General features: G+C 41.3%; 2 protein-coding genes across 12 annotated transcripts in view; both read left to right on the forward strand.

Moving 5' to 3' along the window:
- The first annotated feature begins 1281 nt into the window (after positions 1-1281).
- Positions 1282-14153, forward strand: NOL11 (nucleolar protein 11). The gene is made up of 18 exons (XM_042833082.1): positions 1282-1431; positions 2192-2305; positions 3175-3231; positions 3810-3955; positions 4245-4302; positions 4688-4826; positions 5197-5394; positions 5974-6050; positions 6724-6847; positions 7459-7562; positions 7737-7814; positions 8689-8873; positions 9153-9278; positions 9987-10205; positions 10601-10679; positions 11433-11525; positions 11770-11877; positions 12192-14153. The coding sequence occupies exons 1-18, from the start codon at positions 1282-1284 to the stop codon at positions 12303-12305; spliced, it is 2169 nt and encodes a 722-aa protein (XP_042689016.1). The 3' UTR covers positions 12306-14153.
- A 1446-nt stretch (positions 14154-15599) lies between these two features.
- BPTF (bromodomain PHD finger transcription factor) overlaps positions 15600-21377 on the forward strand; it is a 46722-nt gene continuing 40944 nt past the window's right edge. For all 11 annotated transcript variants that reach the window (XM_042832816.1, XM_042832821.1, XM_042832818.1 and 8 more), the window contains exon 1: positions 15600-16242. In XM_042832816.1, the coding sequence (XP_042688750.1) occupies positions 15600-16242 (643 nt within the window). The remainder of the gene's footprint in view (positions 16243-21377) is intronic.

Raw genomic sequence — 21377 nt, forward strand, 5'->3', positions numbered from 1 at the left:
AGAAATCACAGAGTGCAACCTTCAACCTGTCAGGTTGCCACAGCTGCTTTGGGAGTCAGCGCTGCATGCAGCAGAGGGTGCCACGAGGAGCTGGCATCCTGGGAGCTCCTACCAGCCCCACACTGCAGCTGGGGATCCACTGAGTGCCACGTCCCAGCCAAGCTGGAGGAGTGCCTGAAGCAGTTCTCTGCCTTTCATGACCAGCTGAAGAAATGCAGATGCAGGAATGCAGTAATGACGTCAGTAATGACCCATAAAGTCCTGCCAGAGGGAATAAATGAAACACCTGGCATGGAAACATGGCTGTCATGCACAGGTGCAGCAGTGGATGGATGGGATGGAAACATCCAGGTACAATCCAACATTGAATGGTTTGGTAACAGCAGGCTGGGGCCGTGCCTGCACACAGCTTTGGTTCTGACTGCTGTTGGCCCTCAAGTGTGCTTGTGACCGTTCTCCACTAGACGAAGGCAGAGCTGGACTCCTTGGCAGAGGTTTGTCTGCAGCACAGCCTCAAAAAGTGGTGCTCACAGCACGTGGCCTCTGACAGCACGCAGCAGCTGGGGCCTGCGGTAGGTGTTGGTTGTCTTGCCTTTTTGTGGTTGGGTTTTACATGTTGGATTTGTGTTGCTAGGGCTTTCAGAATTTGCACACAAACAAAAAAAAAAAGACTAATACACACATACATCATGGATCAGCCCAAACCTGGATCTGATCTTTGCTCAGGTTGTGTCAGTTTGCACTCCTGCAGAAGGAATGCATTAATTACAAACCTCTTCTATAATGTATACATTTCCTATGGCAGAAGCACCTTTAATTAAAGCAGCAGCACTTCGCTGTGTAGATGCAAAACCACTGAAGCCTTTTGTTGAACACCTGTGCACATCTCTCCAGCACCATGAAGCCCTCACACATCACACTGGAATGTTTGGGATTAATATCACACATGAAATACATTGGAAACAGCTGAATAAATAAAATCCTAAATGTTCTTAATGCCCACTTTGAAATGGGACAGTGAAAAATTATCAGCTCTTCGTTTTTTTGTAATACTTAAAACCCGCAGTGTTGTTTCTATACACGCTGAACGCCGCCTCGCCCGCAGCTCCGCGGTAGCGGCACAGCTCTGCTCTCCTCGCACCGGAGCGGAACTTCCCGAGCGGCCTCGTCCATTTCCGCCGCCGTCTCGCATGGGGGCGCTGCCGCCTCGCCCAGCCTGCGTAGCGCGCAGGCGCGGTGTGACGCCGCTGCTGGTCTCGCGAGAACTGAGCGCTCGCTAAGATGGCGGCCCTGTGCGAGGCCTTCACGCTATGCGGTTTGGGGCCCACCGGCGGCGTCGGCCTCGGTAGCGGCCTTCTGGCGCTGGAGCCGGGTGCTGATCCCGACCACGTCCTGCTTACCGACCGCGGCAGGACGGCCACGCTTTTTAAGGTAAGGGCCCAGCCCTGGCCGCTCGGGCCGGCCCGTGTCGGAGTACCCGCGCAGCGCCTCGCGGGGAAGCTCCAGGGATACCGCGGGCGGAACGTGGTGGGAGCGGCCTCGGGCAGCGGCCCCGCTTCAAGCCGCGCTGCTGGGGAGCGGCCGCTGTCCCTCCCCACTCACCTGTGCTTCCTTCGCTGCACCCGTGGCAGCGGCCTTAAGCGATCCCCCAAGTGGTTCCCGTGCTGTTTCATTTCCTCTCCGTTCCGTGGCACGCAGTATTCACAGCCCAGGGGTTGTCACCTCTCCGTGTCGCTCAGGTGACTGCAGTTGAGCCCAATTGTCAGTTTGGTGTCAGCTGCCTTCCTGTTGGGTGGAGAACAAAGATTTAAGTGTGCTCGCAATACTTGACCTGTAGGTTGTAGTTGCTTCTTTTAACATATGCATCTGTTGCAGTGACCATTAAATGAAACTTTCTGAAAACGCCTGTCTCTATGTATTTGGTCACGGGGCTGGGGGTTGTGTCTTAATGAAGCCGTGGTGTAATCTCCTGTCATGGGCCATTTCTCCATGTGGAAAAAAAAAAAAAAGCTCTTAATTACGCAGAGCTCCACTGTACTCTGAAATGCTGGTATTGCAGTTAAGAACGCTAAGTTATGAGTCCTGTTAGGGTGGAACTTTCCTTATTTTTGTGTTCTCATTCGGTCATGAGAGCAATCCCCAGCGTGTACTGTTGCATATTAATTACATGACTTTGTCCTGATTTTTCTAGGTCTCAGATCAGAAGCCACTGGGCTGTTGGTCAGTTAAACATGGGCAGATTATCACGTGTCCAGTTGTATGCAACTTTGAGACTCATGAATATATAGCTGTTCATGATAACAAGGTGAGATTCTTTTCTTAAGGGGGAAAATGATGTCACGAGTCATGTGGGTGAATATAGGCAGGGAAGAGATGGGGAGTGCTAGATTCTTAGCTAATGGGAATGTGTGGAGCTCTCAACACTTCATGACAAGCTTTCAAAGCTGGTAATGGTGCTTTAATGGTGTTGTATCTCAGGTCATCTCTGCTCTTATTCTGGATAGTGCAGTTCCAAGGCGGCACAGTCCGTTTGTTAGTGACATGAAAACCATCTGTGCTGAGCATCAGTTACACAGTGGCCTTTTAAAAACTGAAGCATTCTCAGTGAAGAATGCCTCATGCACACATTTACTAAGAGTAAGCTTTTCTTGTTGCAGACTGGTAGAAATTTAGAACTGCATGATTGTTATGTTGAAGTGGTTCAGGGCTGCATCCTTGTCTATCTACTCTTGTCTTATGGTTACACGTTTCCTGGTTGTGTACTTTTGGCAATGCTTGCTCAGCACTTACTGATCACTTGGCTTTTTTGTTGTTAATGAAATATTCTTTTTGACCTTGAAATGTTCCCTTCCAGATCAGACCATCTGTATCTTAATCTGCCTCCATTGCTTTGATCAACTTGAATTTAGAGTTCTGCTGTCTCTTTTTTGTTAGCCACATTCTTACCTATCACTTCTTTCAAGATCAAAATGTTAAGCTGTATTTGTATTCTTGTGGTTTCTGTTTCAGCTTCTTCCCATGCAAACTTCCTAAGTCTGTTTTCAGTAAGGCTGCTTAAATACTTAGCTGCATGTTTTCCTCCTTTTTCAGTAAGGTGCAATTGCTGTTATTTTATATGATAAGAAGTCGATGTGCTGCTGGTTTGCTGCTTAAAAAATGATGTTTCTCTTTAAGGTTTTACGAATATGGAAGGATAAAGATGTTAACTTGGACAAAGTATTTAAAGCAACAGTAAGTCTCTTACGTATGTTCACTTTTAACGCTTTGAATCTCAGGGGGTTGAAGAGATGCTGACTTTTATAATACTGATAGCATTACAATTTAGCTGATAGGTGTCTTGATTTGTGGTTTGTGATGTTACGGAGCATTGCAAGGAATCCACTTCAGTTGATAGGCTTAATCATCAAAGCACCACACATAAAGTGATGGCTGTCCAACATTTGAAAGGACTTTTGTGATTGTGAGTCGTGGTGAAGGACAAATATTTTCTGTTCTGCTGGGGGACACGAGAAACAGCACTTTGTGTAATGGTGTACAGCAGTTGTTTGAGCTCCTTTACTTCAATTTTTCTGATGTCATTTATAAACTTCATGCTCATCAGGATGCTTTCCTGGCTTTCTGTTGGGTAGTGATTTGCATTACTAATAGCATTTCCAAAAATAAGCATTTTTTTGGTATCTTGCAGGTTCATCATCCTTGTGTTACTCATTTAGTAAGATAACTTCTTAAAAAATGTTATGTAAAACACTTGGCTTTCAAGGTAATGCACTGATGAACATAGGACTGAAACAATTTCCTTTTATTTTTAGCTTTCAGCTGAGGTGTACAGAATACATTCGCTGCCCCATGCGGAGCCATTGGTGTTATTCAGAGGAGGGGCTGTTCGAACTTTAGATGTTCTTCTGGAAGCTCCACAACAAGAAATTGAAAACGTCATCTCAGATGAAGTCATCAAGTAAGTGATACAAAGTTATGAATCCTGATCCTTGATCAGAGGAGCTCACGTTGTTGCACCCTTCTTTGTGAGGAGGAGAGAGGAAACCTTAAGGTGAACATCCCAAGGTCAAGATCTTGGGATTGATTTGTTGATGATGATGATTTATTTTTTTTTCAATGCATTGACTTTTAAAACCTTAAACTTTTAGTACAGATATAAAAGTAAGAGGCTGCCAGAATAATTATGATGTGATTTTTAAATGTAGTCCCAGAACTCAGAAAATGTTTGTACCTCTTTCTGCTTTCAGGTGGAGTGAAGCATTACTGGAAGGTCAACAACCTGTCTTAATTTTCGTTACAGAGAAAGTGAGTTTAACAAACATTTAGCTTTCACAACTGCGAATCTAAATCCTTCTTGTAGAATCCATCACTTGTTTAACTGGATTCTAAGAGAGTTTAGTGAAATAATTATTCTGTGTGCGTGTTGTCTGTGGCCAGTACTTACATGGGGCTGTTTTCAGGGCTGGATAGCTTGGCTCTTAAAAGTTCAGAACAGCTAAGATTAAATATAATACACAATCGATTGATTTCATTTCTCTCCTCATGCAGTTGTTCCTCCCTGTGAATCTATTTGTTGCATCAAACACAAATTCCTGTCTTGTTAGCATTCAGAATAATTCAGTAGAAATATCTGAACTTGTTAGCCCTTCTTTCTGTCAGTTAAAGACAATCTTTTTCCTCTTTGTTTTAGGATGGGGATTTTTTTGTCTACATACAGAAACTTAAGATGAGGAGTCTACATAAATACAAGCTTGAACAACAGGAATTGTCTAATCCGCTTTGTTTCACAGCATATATAAAAAAGCAGATTATCACACTTCTGTGTTTATGTGAGTTAAATTTTCTAATGTTTTTTTCTAATATTAAAACCGTAAGTTACATAGAAGGACATAAAATACTGATGTTTGTGAATTACTGTTTAATATTTTTGCTCTTCTCTGTTGAACGTTCTATAACAGCAAATGGCAGACTGAACAGTTAAATTTTCCTGATATTTTAGTTGTTGAGAAGGCTTACTGATCTTCAACATTATAACTTGTACTTTAAAAAGCTCCTGAAAGCTGTGCTTTCATTTTTCTGCTTTGCATGGTAATGTGCCCTTTAAGTATCCTATTTTACTTCTTTTCTCAGTGCTCATCTTGCCATGTTGAAGTTTTTCTTAATGTCAGACGTAAAGACATCATTTGTTTGCTTTGACAGACTCCAGTGACTCTGTATATAAAGTTCTGATACCTCTACAGCAAAATAGTGAAGAGGAAGAGCAAACTCTATCCAAATCACTACTACTAAACCTTTCAATATCTGGAAGTGCTCTAAAAGGAACTTCTTTTGTTATTCTTGATAAAGACCATGTTGCAGTACTGGGAAGTCTAGCAGCATCTGGTGAAGAATCCAAAGGTAACTGGAAAAGTCAGATGAAGGTGTCTGAAGTTCTACAACATTCTTAAAGCAGCAGGTGTTTTGTGTCTTGCTTTTTGTTCTTGATTGTTTTTGATTAACAGAGCAGATGAATAAAGAGCACTGCTGTTTCTTCTTTAGTGAATATTACGAACACTGCATATTAAATGAAAAGGTTGGCTCTTAAAACTGAGGTACGCAGGGAAATGAACCTCATGTACTGTAATAAAATGGTATCTTAAAGAAGTTGAATACTTGTTTCATGACTGAGCTTCTGAGATGTGGGATCACTGAAAGTTAAGCCACTGAACAGCGTTTTATGACTGAAAGTTACAGAGATTTCAGTTCTTCTCATTGCAGCTTTTTCTTCAGTGCTCTTGGCAGAGAGCTGGTTTTCGGACTTGTTTGTTGAGAGACCGAACAGACACATTGCGTAATGCTGAGTGCATTATTAAGCAGAGTTATTTTGAAACAGTTACTTGTGTTTCCTGAAGTGTTTCTAACTGAAAGTAACAAAAGAAAATGTAGCATCTTTTGTTGCTTTTGGCTTTGTCACATTTCTCTCTTTATTTTTCCTAGAATGCCTAACAATATGGAATACAAAATTTCAAACATTACAAGCTTCAAAGGAACTGCCCCTGGGAACCAGTGGACAAGTGAGTTCAGTCTTTGTGGCTCATAAACCTTCATTGAGTGCATATGGCACAATAGAAAGGAGACCAGCAAACTGCAGTTATGGTTCTGGAAGAGCAGTAAACGCCAGCTTCTGAAACAAAACTAATACTGGCCAACTGATGACCTGTTTTTGTCATAATCTCTAAACAGGAGCACAGTTTAGCAAAATCCGTAGTAATTCTGTACTTCTGGTTTTTGTTAGCCTTGTTTGGTGAGAATGAAATCTTCAGCTGGTATTTATTACATTCTGAAAGCTTGCAAGTGACCGTGGTTCAGAACATTCAGCTGTCAATAGTAAGTGAACTGGAACCTAATTAATAAATACACTAGTTAAGTAGAACAGCTGACTCATTTTTTGTCATAAAATTGTACAGGAAGGAATTTTAAAACTAATAATTAAAAAAATCAAGTGGACCTGGTGCCTCAAAGCAGTCACTTTAGTTTAAGGCATCCTTGGAAAATATTCAACAATGCAGTCATTTCCATAGATAGAATCAACAGTCAATGAAGGTCTGTTAATGTGTTAAAAGCTACCAAAAATAACTGCTAAAATCATCTGATTGCTGATTTCCAGTTGAATTTTGTAGTTGGAAATTAAAGATTAGCATGTGCAGAAATGCACTCCTCATTAACAATGTGTTTAATATTTTGTAGCTCTGGTGTTATGGGGAAAAATTTTTCTTCACTCATGGAAAAGTGCTAACAGTAGTTATATACAAGTGTGAAACTTCATCCTTGGCAGCTGCTGTGGGAAAACTGAAGGACAGTCAAACCTCTGGTAAGAAGTTCTCTGACTGCAGTGATAGCTAGCAGGAAAACTTCTGAAATTGCATAAAAATTGTTTTAATATTGTATAGAATCAGTTAAGCCTAAACTGCTTGAAGTAAGTTGGTGTATTCAGCTGTTAGATCTTAGTGTTCTTGGTGAGAACATCAGAGAATTTGAAGCATGCAAATGTTTGAACTTACAGGGGCATCATTCAAATGCTGCAGTTATTGAAAACACTGAGATGCTGGTATAAACATTGAACCAATTAAAGCACAGTCTTTTATGTTGTGTTTTCCAAGCACTTATTACTAAGTGGAGGAGTACCAAGCCTAAGTTTGTAAACTTGAGGTTGAAGAAAATACAAGTGAGAAGTACTGCTTAGCACTGTACTGAGAAAATGGCAAATGATGTTTGCAATAAGTTGTGGAATAACTTTTCTCCTCCTACCAGAGACTAAAAAGGGAAAACATGCAGAACGTCTCAAAATTACTTACTGCTAAGAGAAAACAGGGAAGTTCCTTTGCAAAAAATGTATTACACTTCACAAGATGCGTATTAGCATCAGAAGTTTTTAATAAGTAGCATTGTTAACTTCATGTAGCTTCATTTTTGTCTTCGCAGATCTTTCTTCATTTGTAAACTGGAATACTCTTGGAGATGAAGAGCTCCTGGTTTCCTATCAGTCACAGCAGTCTGTAGCTCTAAAGTCTGAATCCAAAATGACAGTAAGTTAACACAATGAATGTGTGAGCTTGTGTGCTTCGTGTTTGTCTCTTCCCAATGCTGCTATTTTAAATGTAATTTGTAGCAAATGACACACGATGTTCCTATTTACCTTGCTTGAAATCCTTGAATTGCCTCTTTGGAGCTGAATAATAACTTGTTTTTCCTTATTACAGTTAAGATCAAAAAAGAGCGCCGTTGAGAGCATGCAGCCAGATGCCTCCACAATTGGGTGGTTCTTACTATGTATAAAAGTAAGTACACCAAGTGGCCTTAATGAATTTTCAGTCACATTTGAGAATATTCCAGGCACCTCCTAAGCTGTTATCTTCTCACATTTCCTCTTGTGTAGATCAAGCTGAAGAAGCTGCCTTAAACAGGTTTGTTGGAGGATTCTGTTATTACTGTGTAAAAGCAGTGTTTGGGCACAATGAAGTTTTGTCATAGGAAGATGTAATATAAGTGTTCAATATGGGGTTTATAACAGCTGTCTGAATTCTGAGAACTTGCACGAATGCATTTTCATAAATGCAGTAAATAAGGTGAGAAGATGTTTCACCTGTTTTTTGTTTTTTGTTTTTTTAATAGTTTAACTTTTTTTTTTAGTGTGTTTTTCACTTTGACGATATTTTGGATCTAGTAAGTCACAGTGCTAGGAAAAAGGTGCTGTAAGTTGCTAATTGTAAATTATTTGTCACATAATTATGCATCTTTATTGTTTTCAGAAGATAACATTTAACTTATTTCCAAAACAAGTCAGAGAATGTACTTGGCTCCCCATCTGGTCACTTGGTTCAATATATCGTTTGGTGAGTCAGCATTGAAGCGAGTCCCAGGATACCATGGGATGGGTTGTGTTGGACAGGACCTCAAAAGAGCACCTCATTGCAACCTCCTGCCCTGGGCAGAGGCACTCCCCACTTGATTGCTTGGTGTTGCATCCAACCCGACCTTGAAAATAAACATAATGGTGATACAAAAGATATGGTAACTGTATCTGTATTCTGATACGGTTCCTTTTGAAATCTTGTTGCAAGTGTTGTGATACTTTGATCTACTGCCTTCCTCTGTGAGCAGTCCTCAAACCTATGCCTTGTACATCTGAACTGCATGGTATTTCATTTTCAGGATGCTTCCACAACTGCTGTTGAAGGTGAATTGAGACAACTGTTGTCAAAAGCACAGAGACCAGATTTTCAGGCCACCATTGGATGTGTAATAAGTGCTCTAATGAACAGGTGTAAAACAGATCCAATGTTCTACCCTCGAAACTTCCTGGTACAGATGATCCAGAAACGAGAGTTATCTTACAGGTGATAATTCTGGATTTTTTTTTTCTTTTTTTGTTTAAAATTGTAAGCCAAAGTTTCTAAAAAGCAGAAATTCAGTTCTTCATAAAAAAAAAAAAAACTCCTTGATTTATCAGGTGCTTATATTTGGTTTCCTTTGAAGTCTATTGCTTGTTTTCTGATGAAGCTGACGATTCTCAGATGGATTTTTGTGTAAAACAAGATTAATCCTTCTGCATTCTTTGTAACTGGAGCTTTCAGTGAGTGTGAACTCTGCAGCCTATTCTTTTCATATTCTAACAGTTTGTGTCCAGACTTAATGGCTGTTGCTTTAGAGAAAAAAGATGTACATCTCTTACAAATCTGCTTACAACGGTTTCCAGATATTCCTGAAGAAATTACTTATGCTTGCTTGAAAGTATTTTTAAGGTAAGTTGGAATCAGTCTTTTTACATTATTTTTGTTTAATTACTTATTTATTCTTCACCAAACCAGGACTTTTCCTTAAAGCAAGTTTTTAGATGAGTAATTAAGTGCATAAAACTGTTAGTTCTGAGTACAGCGTGTGTTGCAGTCCTGCAGACTGACATGCTTTTTACAAATGCCCGTTGCATGCACGTATTCTAAAACTTGTATAAACAGTAATTAAAGGAAAATGCTTTTTGGTAAACTTGCTGGCTTAAATGGCACATCCTTCTACATGCTGGCCATTTACTGTTGAACAGACGTGTTCATCTTCTGCCTTAAAAAAAGCAAATATTTATTACTGAGCAGTAGGAAAACCGTAGCTGTCTTATAGGTTGAGGTAGTCCCAGCAATGTCAGAATACAATGACAGTCTTGAACAGTATGTGTATAACCTTTAAAGAAGCCTATGGCAACATCCAGTAGTTCAGCAATTTGCATTGTTGGAACACTTGAGCAAAAACATGTTGCTCAAGCTAATGGTAAAGGCTGGCTGTTTTCTTGTGGCCTTGATCCATTCTGAAACTCTCATTTTGCTGTGTATTTTCATACTCATAAGCTTCAAAGAGTCAGTGTGTGTTGTTGTGGGGTTGATGACATTGTTGGGCTTTGTTTGTTTGTTTTTAAGCTAACACTAAAAACACTAAATGTGTGTGGAATTTTTCTTCTATAGCATTAGTGATGATTATCTGGAAGGAACAGACGTGGATCTAGAATCTGTAATCTCTTACATTGATATTGAACCAAACAGTAAAGTTAAGACTGAAGTTGTAGAAAATGGTTTCAGTACTGAACTGGAAGAAGATGGTTGTGATGTTAAAGGCATGAAGGAAACCCATATGATGGACAGTGTTGAATTCTGCCCTGTTGGACCTCATAAGGCAGCATTATTGTATCCTCTGTGCGTTTAAATGAAGGACAGTCAGTGTGGTATTTATGATTTGAAAGTCTGTATAGCATTGCTGAAAATGATCTTTTGCTATTGCTGAAAATTGCTCTGTACCAATTTAAATTTAAGGAAGTGCAGACTGGAACTTTGTTCAAAGCAGTTTAGTCTCAATGCTTTTAATGTTTGTCTATTGAAATGTTAGATGGTTCCTTTCTTGCAGTAGATGGAACTGTGTTCAAGCTGACTATTGTGTTTCAGTTGCTGTATATATTTCATAATAGAAATAGCAGATTCAAAAAGACCTCTCAACCTACAGAAATATTTTAATTAAGGTTGGTTTTAGTTTGTAGTAACCAGTATTTTTCCTGCAGTAACATTTCCTCAATAGCATTGCACAGAAATGCTGTTCTTCATTCAGCTTACAGTGAAACGTTTCTTTTGCCCCATCTGAAAGACCTTCCAGCTCAGCAAGCTGTTGTAAGTATTTTGAAGCAAAGAAAGCTGAAACGCCCTCATTATTTGGGGGAAAGAAAAGAAAAAGGTGTTGGTGTGTGCATGTGTTTGTTCTGTATCAGCAACTTGCCACTAGTATATGAAAATAACATGACTAATAAGATCTAATGCTGTAAAGTATTCCATATATCCCAAATGAACACATACTATTTCTTATGGTCTGCTTATTTTAAATAAATGTAAGAAAGAAAACTTGATTATGACCAGATCTGCATGAAAAATATTTCAGTGGTGTAGTACCTACTCCTGATTTTTAAATGCTTTTAAGCTACTGAGATACTTAGTCAGATGTGGTGGAAACAGAGATTTAGAAAATGCAATTAAAACCAGAACAGATTTAAAAAAAAAAAAAAAAACCAACCCGACAGTAAACACCACACATCAGATCTGCACTTATATTAATCAACACTGATCTCCTCAAGTCTTATTCTGGAGACACAAAAACAAATGTAGGACTTGTGCTGAAAGTGCACCTGGCACGAACACTGGAACAGTGCCTACCACAGAGTGTCACTTCACACTGAGTATTCCTGAATTTTCAAATTCACAGCTATAGATGATGGAGGAGAGCCATGACACTTATTTTTAATGCTCGAGTTTCTTAATTAAAGAAAAAAAAAGGAAGATTATCACTGTGTGTTATTACCTTGTGCAGGGCAGAACTCCTAGGTCTTAAATGTTTCTTCTTACAAAACATTCAGTCTTTTCTTCTCTCAGCTGTTTCTCAGGTATTTGCACTACCTGTATGTGAAATGCAGTGAAAAAATCAACACAACTCTTCCTGGAGTACTCCCTCCAACTATAAGTCAGGTAAGCAACTAGTTCTAAAAAGTTGGGCCTCCTTCAGTTTCTCTAAAATCAACTGAGGCTTTTGTTAATTCTGTAAGGTGTTGCTTATTAGTGGACCTTATTGAGTAGCATGATGCTTTCTTTTCTATCTGAAAATAAATATCCTGCATTAAACTATGAAGCCATGTCTTTTTTATCAGGAATTAGTATTTCACAGTGTTTTTGAAGTAAAACCCATGTCACTTCTGTTTTGTTTTTTGTTCAGATTATGGATTGGATGTGCCTATTACTTGATGCTCACTTCACAGTTATGGTGATGCTACCAGAAGCAAAAAGATTGCTTTCAAGCATGCATAAGTTTGTGAGAGCCCAAGTAAGTTTTTCATAATGATTTCATTGTAGTATTGAGTTAAAACCTGGCCATTAGGATTACTCAGGGCAGGGTTGGAGAAGAACAACGCGTGTAAATAGGCAGCGTATCAATTACAATATATTGAGTGTCATAAGCCTATTCCTGAGCACTAAATACTGCTTGCTTGTCTTCATCATTTTGATCCCTAAAGGTGCTGCATTGGTTTTGTTTGAATGTATTAAACTGTGTAAGACAGCAAATGGCTACATGGTATGAATTGTGTAGAACAAGATTTAAAGTCTGTTTTGTCATAAATGTGTGGTCTTTGTTTTTAGGTACGATTCTACTCTGAACTTAACAAAATCGAAGGAAGTTTGCAAGAACTGCAAAGAATTAAATGCCAGGAAAACTCTCAGGCATATTCTATTGAAGTGCTGGAACTTATTTGAATATGAAATGAATTATTAACCAACTTGTTATTGATTCCTTTTATGACAAGGATGTATTAGCACTCCATATTGGGGATGTGAAAAGTTGAGTTTTGTGCACAGGGAGAACGCGGTTACTCAGTAGCTACGTGGGGGGTTGTGTATTAAAAGCTCTTTTTTGACTGGATGATTTTCATATATTTTCATTGTAATTTTGTTATGCAGTCACAAGAATATCCTAAAATTGTATCTGATTCTTGGCTGAGAAGTGATAGGATATTTGTAAAAAGGTTTCAAGAAATGTTTCATCAAATCAATTGTCACTTCTATTCCATTTGCTTCTTTTTCACTTACAGGCAGTTGAATTCTCAGATTCTTCAGAGCTCTCTAATCTTTGCTCCGGTTAGGATCTATAGATACTCTGAGTTTGTTTCTTTTGTTCTCTATTTTTAAGTTGATTTTATTCTCTATATATACACACACATTCATATTTATTATTTTCTGAACAAGAACACTTAGCACCAAACTAAGAACATTTTTACCTACATTCTTGTCCATTTCTTCTAAGTACTTTTTCAGAGTGAACATCTCCAGTTAACCTCATTCATACTGCTTGTTCTGTACAGCTTGGATTCTAGCATTCCAAAATGTCATAGCTTTCTGAATGCAAGGTTTGCTGAAGGTACTGCTGATATAAGCAACTGTGCATTGTACTTCTGATGAGGCACACACTTGAAACTGATCTGTTACAAGCTACTTGTTGGACTAAAGGTCTGTCTGAATGAAGGCTGATCAGAGATGCAAGAGAGATACGGCACGTAAGCTTAATGCTAGATTTCTTAAGATTTAATATAAAATGAATGTAACAAGCAGAAGCCTCCAGAGAAAAATGAGTACATCAATAACTGTTCAGAATAACAGATAAAATCTTAATGACCTTTTAAAATAATATTAAGTGAATATTAATGTATCAGCATATTTATATGCTTCATATTTTTCATTGTAATAAATAAAATGGTAGTTGATAATTTGAATTAATCAGCAAAAGTCATAAGCCCTTGCTTCCTCACACTGACTTTAGTCTGCAGCTGAGCTCTAGTCTTTACCTTACATAGCAACAACTTGGTGTCTGATAAATGCACGTGTAACTGACTAGAATAGAATACTTAAATTCAGCACCTTTTACGAAGTGATTTGGAGGAAAAAGAATGGACAAAAGCAGCTCAGTAATTTAAACAAGAGGATTTGCTGAGTTGGTTAAGGCCATGCCTTCCAGCTGTAAATTCTTAGGTTCTTCAATTCTTTCCTTTACCCTTGGAGAAAGGCACTTGCCTAGCTACCAGCCTGGAACAACTAGGCTGTACATCTTCTGTGTACATTTTGAGAGAACCTATTTCTCCTCATCTGTCTCAAGAATAGATGCAGTATAGGGTATCATATGTAAAATTCTTCTTCCTTTGGTGTTCAACTCACTTAGAAATGGGCTTTTTTTAATTATACCAATAGACTGATATTTATAGTCCTGACTCTGAAAGTTAACATACCTCTCCATGCAACCATTTCTCCAGCTCTAGAATTAGAGCTCTTTACTAAACAGGATATTAAGCACTTCTCGATGACAACTAATAAATGAGAGGTCATTAAGAGACACCGTGTTCTGGTTTACAGCAAATGTTACTTGGCACCTTTGTCTGTTTCAAGTGATCAAAATCCTCTCTGCTTTATAGATGTTAACAGACGTAGTGCTATGGGCTGTATGTGGATTTGTGCAGTACATACACAACAAAGTATTTCTTGATTCACCCTGTATAGGTGGCAGAACTCACAGATGTTTCACAATGTGAGACAGTAAAATAACTTATCCCCTTCTGTGTATCAGTGTACTCGTATGTTTGTAGAATTGCTACAGTCTTCTGCAAGCATAAGATCTCAAAAATTGACCCAACTGAAGAGTTAGCGAGAAAAAGACTGGTTGTAGGTATTGAGAGATGCTGACAGGCCTTGGACTGCCTTTTTGTTTTATCCTGCTTTTGGTCAGGAAACTGATACTTTCAACTGAAGTGGTGGTATTAGAAGCCCAACAGGGCATCTGGTCTCTGTGGATTTTTAAAATCCTGGAGGCTCAGGCAAATGTGAAAATGAGGGAATACAAACTAATGAAGCCCAGCTCCATTTTGTAGAGCCAAGTGAACGGACACAGCAGTTCAGAGAAACTACACTGACTAAAATTCAAAGAGCAGGACCCAGTGAGGTCTTTTCAGTCTTGTTCTGATTTACGGTAATCCCAGCAAGGTAATGGTGAGCTGTAAAAACATATTCATTTCTGCGTGAAGGGGAAAGATTTAAAGCCCGGGATCTTAATATGGGACATGGGTGTTTGGGCTGAGGAAGGCTGCCAGCGCGGTGCAGGCGGGGGAGCCCGCCTCGGGGGGAGCCCTCCTTGAGGGGAGCCCGCCCTGAGGAACGATGGCAGGAGCGGCTGAGCCTCCTCAGGCCGCAGCGGCGGGCGCAGCCCGTTGCCTACCTGCGCTCGCAGCTGTCCCGGGCGGGACGCGCAGCCGGGCTGAAGCTGTGGGACGTGGAGCGAGGGGACTGCCCTGAGGGCGCGAGGCGAGCCCTGGGATCGAGGACCGGTAACGGGCGTCTTTATCCAGGCGCAGGGAGACGGTGAGTCTAAGGTGGGCCCCCATCCGCCTCCAAGGCGGGCAGCGGCCTCGGGGCAACTGGGGGTTGGGGAGAGCGGCGGACAGCCCCGGGAGCGCCCGGCAGCGGGGCTGAGGGTAACTTCGTGGTAGGTGGCGTGCCGGGACGGCGCCTCGTGACAGGCGTCGTGACAGGTTGTGGGTCGGAGGGCTCCGTCCCGGTGTGAGGGGACGGCGGCAAAGAGGGCTCTGAGGGAGCGGCGGAGGGGCAGCGCGTGCAGCGGGGATACCCCTCGTCCGAGCGCGGAGCCGCCCCCGAGCGCTGGCTCCAACATGGCTCTCGCGGCCGGCGGCTGCCGCGCCCCCTGGCGGCGGCTGGCGGATGCGGCCGGTCACGTGAGGCGCTCGGGGCCTGCTGCCGCCGCCGCTTCCCCCAGTCAGAGCGGAGCGAGCCGAGGCAGAGACGAAGAAACAAGATGGCGGCCGGTGGCGATCCGGAGCGGGACGCCGGCAATTCGGATTGAGCCCTCGGCCCTCACGGCTCGGCGGCCCCCCTCCCCGGCCCGGATCCCTCGCAGGGGGGGGAGCTTCCCCGTAGCCGCCTGTCCGGACTCCGAGCGCCCTCCCGAGCCTTCCTTTCCCCTCCCTTCCCCCTCCCGGCCAGCGCCCAGAGATGCGGGGCCGGCGAGGCAGGCCGCCCAAGCAGCAGCAGCCGGCGGCGGGCACCGCTCAGGCGAGCTCCCCGGCTCCGCCCTCTGCGGCGGGCCCCATCGGGGGGCTGAGGTCCCGGCAGCGGGGCAGCAGCCGCGGCAGGTGGGCGAGCTCGGCCCAGGCGGAGACGGCGGCGGGGCCCAAGCAGAAGGGGGCCGGGGCTGCCCAGGCCTCTTCCTCCGCCGCCGTCTCCCCCAGGGGGGGCAGCAAGAGGAAGGGAGGCAGCGGCAGCAGCAGCACCCCTGGTGGGGGAGGCAGCGGCGGTAAGGGTAGGGGCAGGGCCGGGGCTGGAGGAGCAGGGGGAGGAGGCGGAGGAGGCAGCTGCAACAGCCAAGGCAGGGCTGCCTCGTCCAGGAGGAGCATCAGCAAAGTGGTGTACGATGATCATGAGAGCGAAGAGGAGGAGGAGAGCATGGTGTCCGACGAGGAAGAGGAGGCAGACCCCGAGGATAACCAGGACTCTGAGGAGGAAGAGGAGGAGGAGATCATGGAGGAGGAGGACGACGACGACTCTGACTACCCCGAAGAGATGGAGGATGAAGACGATGCCAGTTATTGCACTGAGAGCAGCTTCAGGAGCCACAGCACCTACAGCAGCACCCCAGGTAGAGAGTCAGCGGGATAAATCGCACCAGCCCAGGGCAGCACACACGCTCCCTCTAGGTTTGCAAGTCCAATCCGCATGCATTCTTCCTCCCATCCTTGTACGTAAGGGATGCCCGCAAGCACTCGCAGGGGTGAGGGGTATGCAGCTTAACTCCTGGCAGCCCCACAGGTGCGGGGGGGCATTAGAATGTGCTTACAAACGTAGCGAGGGGAGGGAAGGAAGGAAGTACATGCTGGAACAAGGGGCGCTTTGCAAATATGCATGGGGATTCTGACTGCTGCAGAACTGCATGGTACACCAAAACGTGTTACAAACAACGTCAGAAGTGCATGGAGCGTTCACTTACTATTTAAAAACAAGGAAATGAGATGCGTGCCTTGCAAAGGGGTCATTTTGAATAAATGCAGCAAAGGATGGTTTATGCTAGCAGATGTAACTTGATGTTGAAAAGGAGCACATGCAACTTGAAGTGGCCTAAAAAAGCCATAAGCATTAGAAATTTGTAAGTTTTCGAAATCAGAGTATACCTGGAATCAAATTTACTGTCTTTAAGACAAAATGAGCTTTCCAAGGAGGGAAATGAGGTGCATTGTTCAAAATGGAGATTGCATTGTTATAGTTTAGGGAAAACTGCACAGGGCCTCATTGCAAGGGTGTAAACCTAGTTTTACTTAATAGGGCATGGAGATGAAAAGGTGGAGGTTAAGTCAAATGTCTGGGTTTTAAATCCTGCAGTTATTTCAAGATGTGGCAACCTTTAAAACTTGCATTTGAGTTAAAGCTTTTTAAGTGTCTTTGTGATTACATTTTGTTTTTTGGAACCTCATGTGACAGATTTGGGCTCAGTTTTTCTTATAAGGCCTATACTTCTGGTTGTCCTTAATTAGTTCCCTAGGTATGTAGGTTTCAAGCTTCTTTAAACTTTAGCACTTTAAATTCATTTTAATTCATTCCATAACAGAGTTCAAGCTTAGAAAAAAAAAATTTTTAAGTCTCTGAACCAGGAGAGTAGTTAAACTTAGGTGTAACCTAGGAGTGTTTCTGAATTGGGCTGCAGGATGATAAACAGTGGCCAATTTGGAAGGGGGCAAGAACAGATTGGGGTTTTTTTTATGTTGGACTTTTTTTTGTTCGTTTTAAATGTAGTTTTGAGTAGTTAGCTGGTTTTTTTTGTTTGTTTTTTTTTAAGCATGAAGTGTCATTATGTGTGTCATTTAGTTTTATTTTAGAGAGTCAGTGGTACAGCCCATTATATGACTTTATTACAGTCTTTTAAAAAAGTGTGTGGACACTAACCTATTAAAAATCTATATCCACAAACTTAAGAATGTAAACGAATTCAAATAAATACATATATTACTATATTAGTTAAACTTAAGGGACATTTTTTAAGGTGTTAATACTGGTTTATTTGTTGCAGTTGTCCTACAATGAAATGGATTTTTTTTTTTTGAATATGTTACCAAAGTTTGAAGTACTTTCCTTACTTTTAGTTCTTAATTTTCTGTTCAGTTTGGTGACTCATTAACTTGTTTGGGGAGTGTTTTTGTCAGGGAAGGAATCTCTGATGGTGTTAATTGTCTAGGTCAGGAAGGTGTTTTTGATGTGAACATCCAGGTTTAACATGAGTTCTAGGAAGTATGGGTGTATTGTTTTTGAAATATAGTGAAGAATTTTGGCAAATGACGAGATGCCTCAGTGTGTTTTACTGTGTGCAAGCAGAGACCTGTGCAAGCAGGTTGTAGGTGGTATTTAAGTGTATCAGAAAACTCTTCCCTGACTTTGTGTGTGTATTTTTCACCTGGTCAAGGTAACTTATTTCTAAAAAGTTTGTGTAAGCATTTTCATCTTTATTTACTGTATTACTGTAGATGTATTACTTACATCTTTATTTATTCAGCTTTTTTACGCTGTGTGGTTGATGGTTTTAATGTTGATGTTGGTTAGGCTTTTACTGGTGGCTCTTATTAGCTGAGTGTTGGCCTAATTCCTCTCCCCCCTCCTTTGCAAAGAGGAAGGTACAAACTTTTCATTTCATCAGCTCACTCTGTGTCTTGTTTCTCTTGGACGAATACCTGCATTGTGAATGTGCTACGCAGTGGTGGCACTAATTGAAATCTTCATCTTATAAGAATCCAGGAAGAGACCCTAAATGTTAGAACAGTTTTAATGGTCAAGGAAAAGATCCTTCAAAACCCAAAGAGTAGGACAGGCCCACAGCGACATGCCTTCAGGCTCCGGTGCTCTTTGACCCAGGTGCATGCTGAGTCTTTAGCTCTTCAGAGTGTTTTACCTTCCATCTATTTATCTTCAAGTAATACAAACTGTAACATACAGTGACAAAGTTCCTGTGGTTATAACAGTGCAACTTGGTGGAGTATCTCCTTTGTTTTAGTCAGCATCACGGAATCATGCAGTCCCCCCAGTTCTCTTAGATGAGGTGATGTACAATTGTTCTCTGCTTATCTCCTCTGGATCACAGGCAGCCTGAATTACTGACAACCAGGATGTAGTATTCAGGGCTGAGGAGTTCATTTTGTAGAGCAGAGTACTGAAAAATCGTAGTTACAACCAAACTGTCCTACTAACCAAGATTTGCATTTAAATGGCATTCCACTTAAATGGGTGGCAGACTTTCCACATTTTTTCTTATTTATATTCTTAACAGTTACTGTAAAAGAACACAGTACAATGTCTCTAGCCAAGTAAGGCGTGATTTTTGTGCTTCACTGTGGTAATATGGTATGTCTCAAACTTGAACAATGATTACTATATTATTATAAAAGTATTTAGAGAATCACAATATTTGGAATAGTAAAAATGCCTTCAATATCACGCTTATTAATGGAATACTTAAAGTTTGTGTGGTTGGATGTGTTTGACTGCTGTCTGTTGTTGGACTGGCCTTTGGTGGGGGGATTTTATGTTCATGTTTTTCTGTAATTCCTTTATCCCCAGAGGGCAGCTGTACTTAATGGACAGGTGTCCCATATATCTTCTCACTAAACATTTTACCATTACCTGTTTGCTGTAACAAACCTTTAGGCTCATCACAATTGGGTTGTTTTCCATGCATAGTGGAATTTTAAAGAAAATCAAGATGCTTAGAAATCCTTTTTTCCTTTTTTTCTTTTTCCTGGAGACTTTGTTTGCTTTTTGCTTTTTTTTTTTTTTTTTTCATTATCTAAAGCTTGGCATCTAGATTTTGGCTAAGAAAATCACCAGCCTGTCTAACAAGCTAATGCACAACGCTGAAGATGCAAGTCAAAAGATCTGTCATTTAAGATACATTCATTTCTTTAGATGGATATTGATGGGCTGTGAGCATTACAGTGATTGACTGTCGCTTTTGTTAATTAGTTATTTCACCAGAGAGCTTTGATCTTCAGGGTGAAAGAATTTAACTGGAAACCAGTTGCTTCGTTTTCTGTCGGTAGTAATTTTACACTTTAACAGACTTTCTTGCTCACGAAGAGTTAAGTGGAGGCACGGAGATACAATTGTAAGATATGCAGCCTCTTGTTTACGTGTGAGAGGATTTGTCAGCCTCCCAAACATCTCACCTGCTCTCTACATCTGGCATGCTCTTATTTTACAATTTAGGGATTTACACTTTGATTTGCTAACTGCAGGACTGTCGCTTGTTCAGCCAGCAAGTCATGAAAGATACAGAAGGCAAGTTCAAGTCTTAGCAAAGAAATAGCATGGGTCAAATTAGTGGCTGATACTGCTGTAGTGACATGCAGATCTGCACTTTGTCTTCAGCCATTTCTCTAAGCAATTCTGTGCAGCAAATACTATTCTCAGGGAGCGTACATTTTAAAAGATAGGAATCATTTGATGTACTGCAGGTGAATATGGAGTTCAGTCGTTTTTATAGGTCTGCAGTAAAATTTCTTGGTCAACCTTTGTGCTGCATAGAAGTGGCGTCAGGTGAGTAGCTGGGGGCTTGAGTCAATTAGAGGGGGAGCTGCTAGAGCTTACTAATTTGTGAAATTAGTTATAGCTTATCTTGAATGTGTCCCAGCTAAGAAATGGTCAGAATGTAGAACTGGTGTGGTAGTGCTGCTTTTTTTGTTTAATTTGCCTGCGTTCGAGGCACAAAAGAAGTGTGACTGAGTACTTCTCAGAATGACAATGTGAGATTCCATTGGCTGCTTGTTTTGCACTCGTTCTTCAAGTGATAAAGTGATGCTCTAGAGTATAGAGATTGTTTGTTCGTGGCTCCTACTGACATTGCAGTGCTGATCCCAATGTTGAAAAATGCTCACAAAGCATTGGTGGTGCTTGGTATGTCTCATTTTTTATGTTGCCTTAGATCTGAGTTTACCTTGTTTTCCTTTTTCCATCCAAATGACTTCCAGTTAGGTGTGACTGCTGCAAAGCAATGTATTGGAGCTGTGCTTATGATAGAATTACAGATGCATCTTGTTCTGAAAGAGATCATTTGAGTGCTGAATCTTAGACACATTCTGGTTGTTATGTCAAAAGGAAATGGAAACATTTCACCCATCCTAAGAAAATAATTTTGATTTTTCTGTTACTGCTTTTCTTCAACAATTCTTATTTTATGTTAAACTAATTCACTTTCACTGTACAGTTTTTTCCACTCTGGTGTAAGCTGAGCAAATACTTTCCCAAGAGGTTGACTTTTAATTAAGGAACCGGTTTGGATCTTGCTGTGACAAACATGGAGCTGTATCCAGTTTGCATGCTGCTGGGAGAAAGGGAGCAAAAGTGAAAACCCACTCAAAATGTTGTCTTAGTATTTTTATCAAATGTTGTAAGTTTTCTCAATGATATCCAGCAAGAACTTTTGTTGCAGTGCATTCCCATTTGAAATCTGAATGATGCAGAGTAGTAGATGGGTGGGAGATGTCTGATTTTGTGTTCTTAAAATTGAACAGAAATGAGGCTGCAGGTTTAGAAAAATGGTCAGAAGTCAAACTTTCTAGGATGAAGTAAAGCACAGCAGAAGGTGTCTTCTCTAAGGACTGCCCATGCTTCCAGGACATCACGTAATTGCCAATTGGTCTTTATGTTGGGAAGTTTCTGTAGTGACTCATGCTCTGAGACACAAGTCTAACTCAGTTCTATTTTACTAAAGATGGACTTTTTATATAGGAGTAGCAT

This window comes from Centrocercus urophasianus, unplaced genomic scaffold, assembly GCF_019232065.1.
Source record: "Centrocercus urophasianus isolate 14NV4802_14NV808 unplaced genomic scaffold, USGS_Curo_1.0 seq_40, whole genome shotgun sequence".
Classification (NCBI taxonomy): Eukaryota; Metazoa; Chordata; class Aves; order Galliformes; family Phasianidae; genus Centrocercus; species Centrocercus urophasianus.

Excerpts from the sequence above, each read along its gene's own strand:
- NOL11 (XM_042833082.1), top strand. The coding sequence starts at position 1,282 with ATGGCGGCCCTGTGCGAGGCCTTCACGCTATGCGGTTTGGGGCCCACC. Across the intron at positions 2,306-3,174 it reads TAGCTGTTCATGATAACAAG|GTTTTACGAATATGGAAGGA; the intron begins GTGAGATTCTTT and ends TTTCTCTTTAAG. Across the intron at positions 7,815-8,688 it reads GGTTCTTACTATGTATAAAA|GATGCTTCCACAACTGCTGT; the intron begins GTAAGTACACCA and ends TTTCATTTTCAG.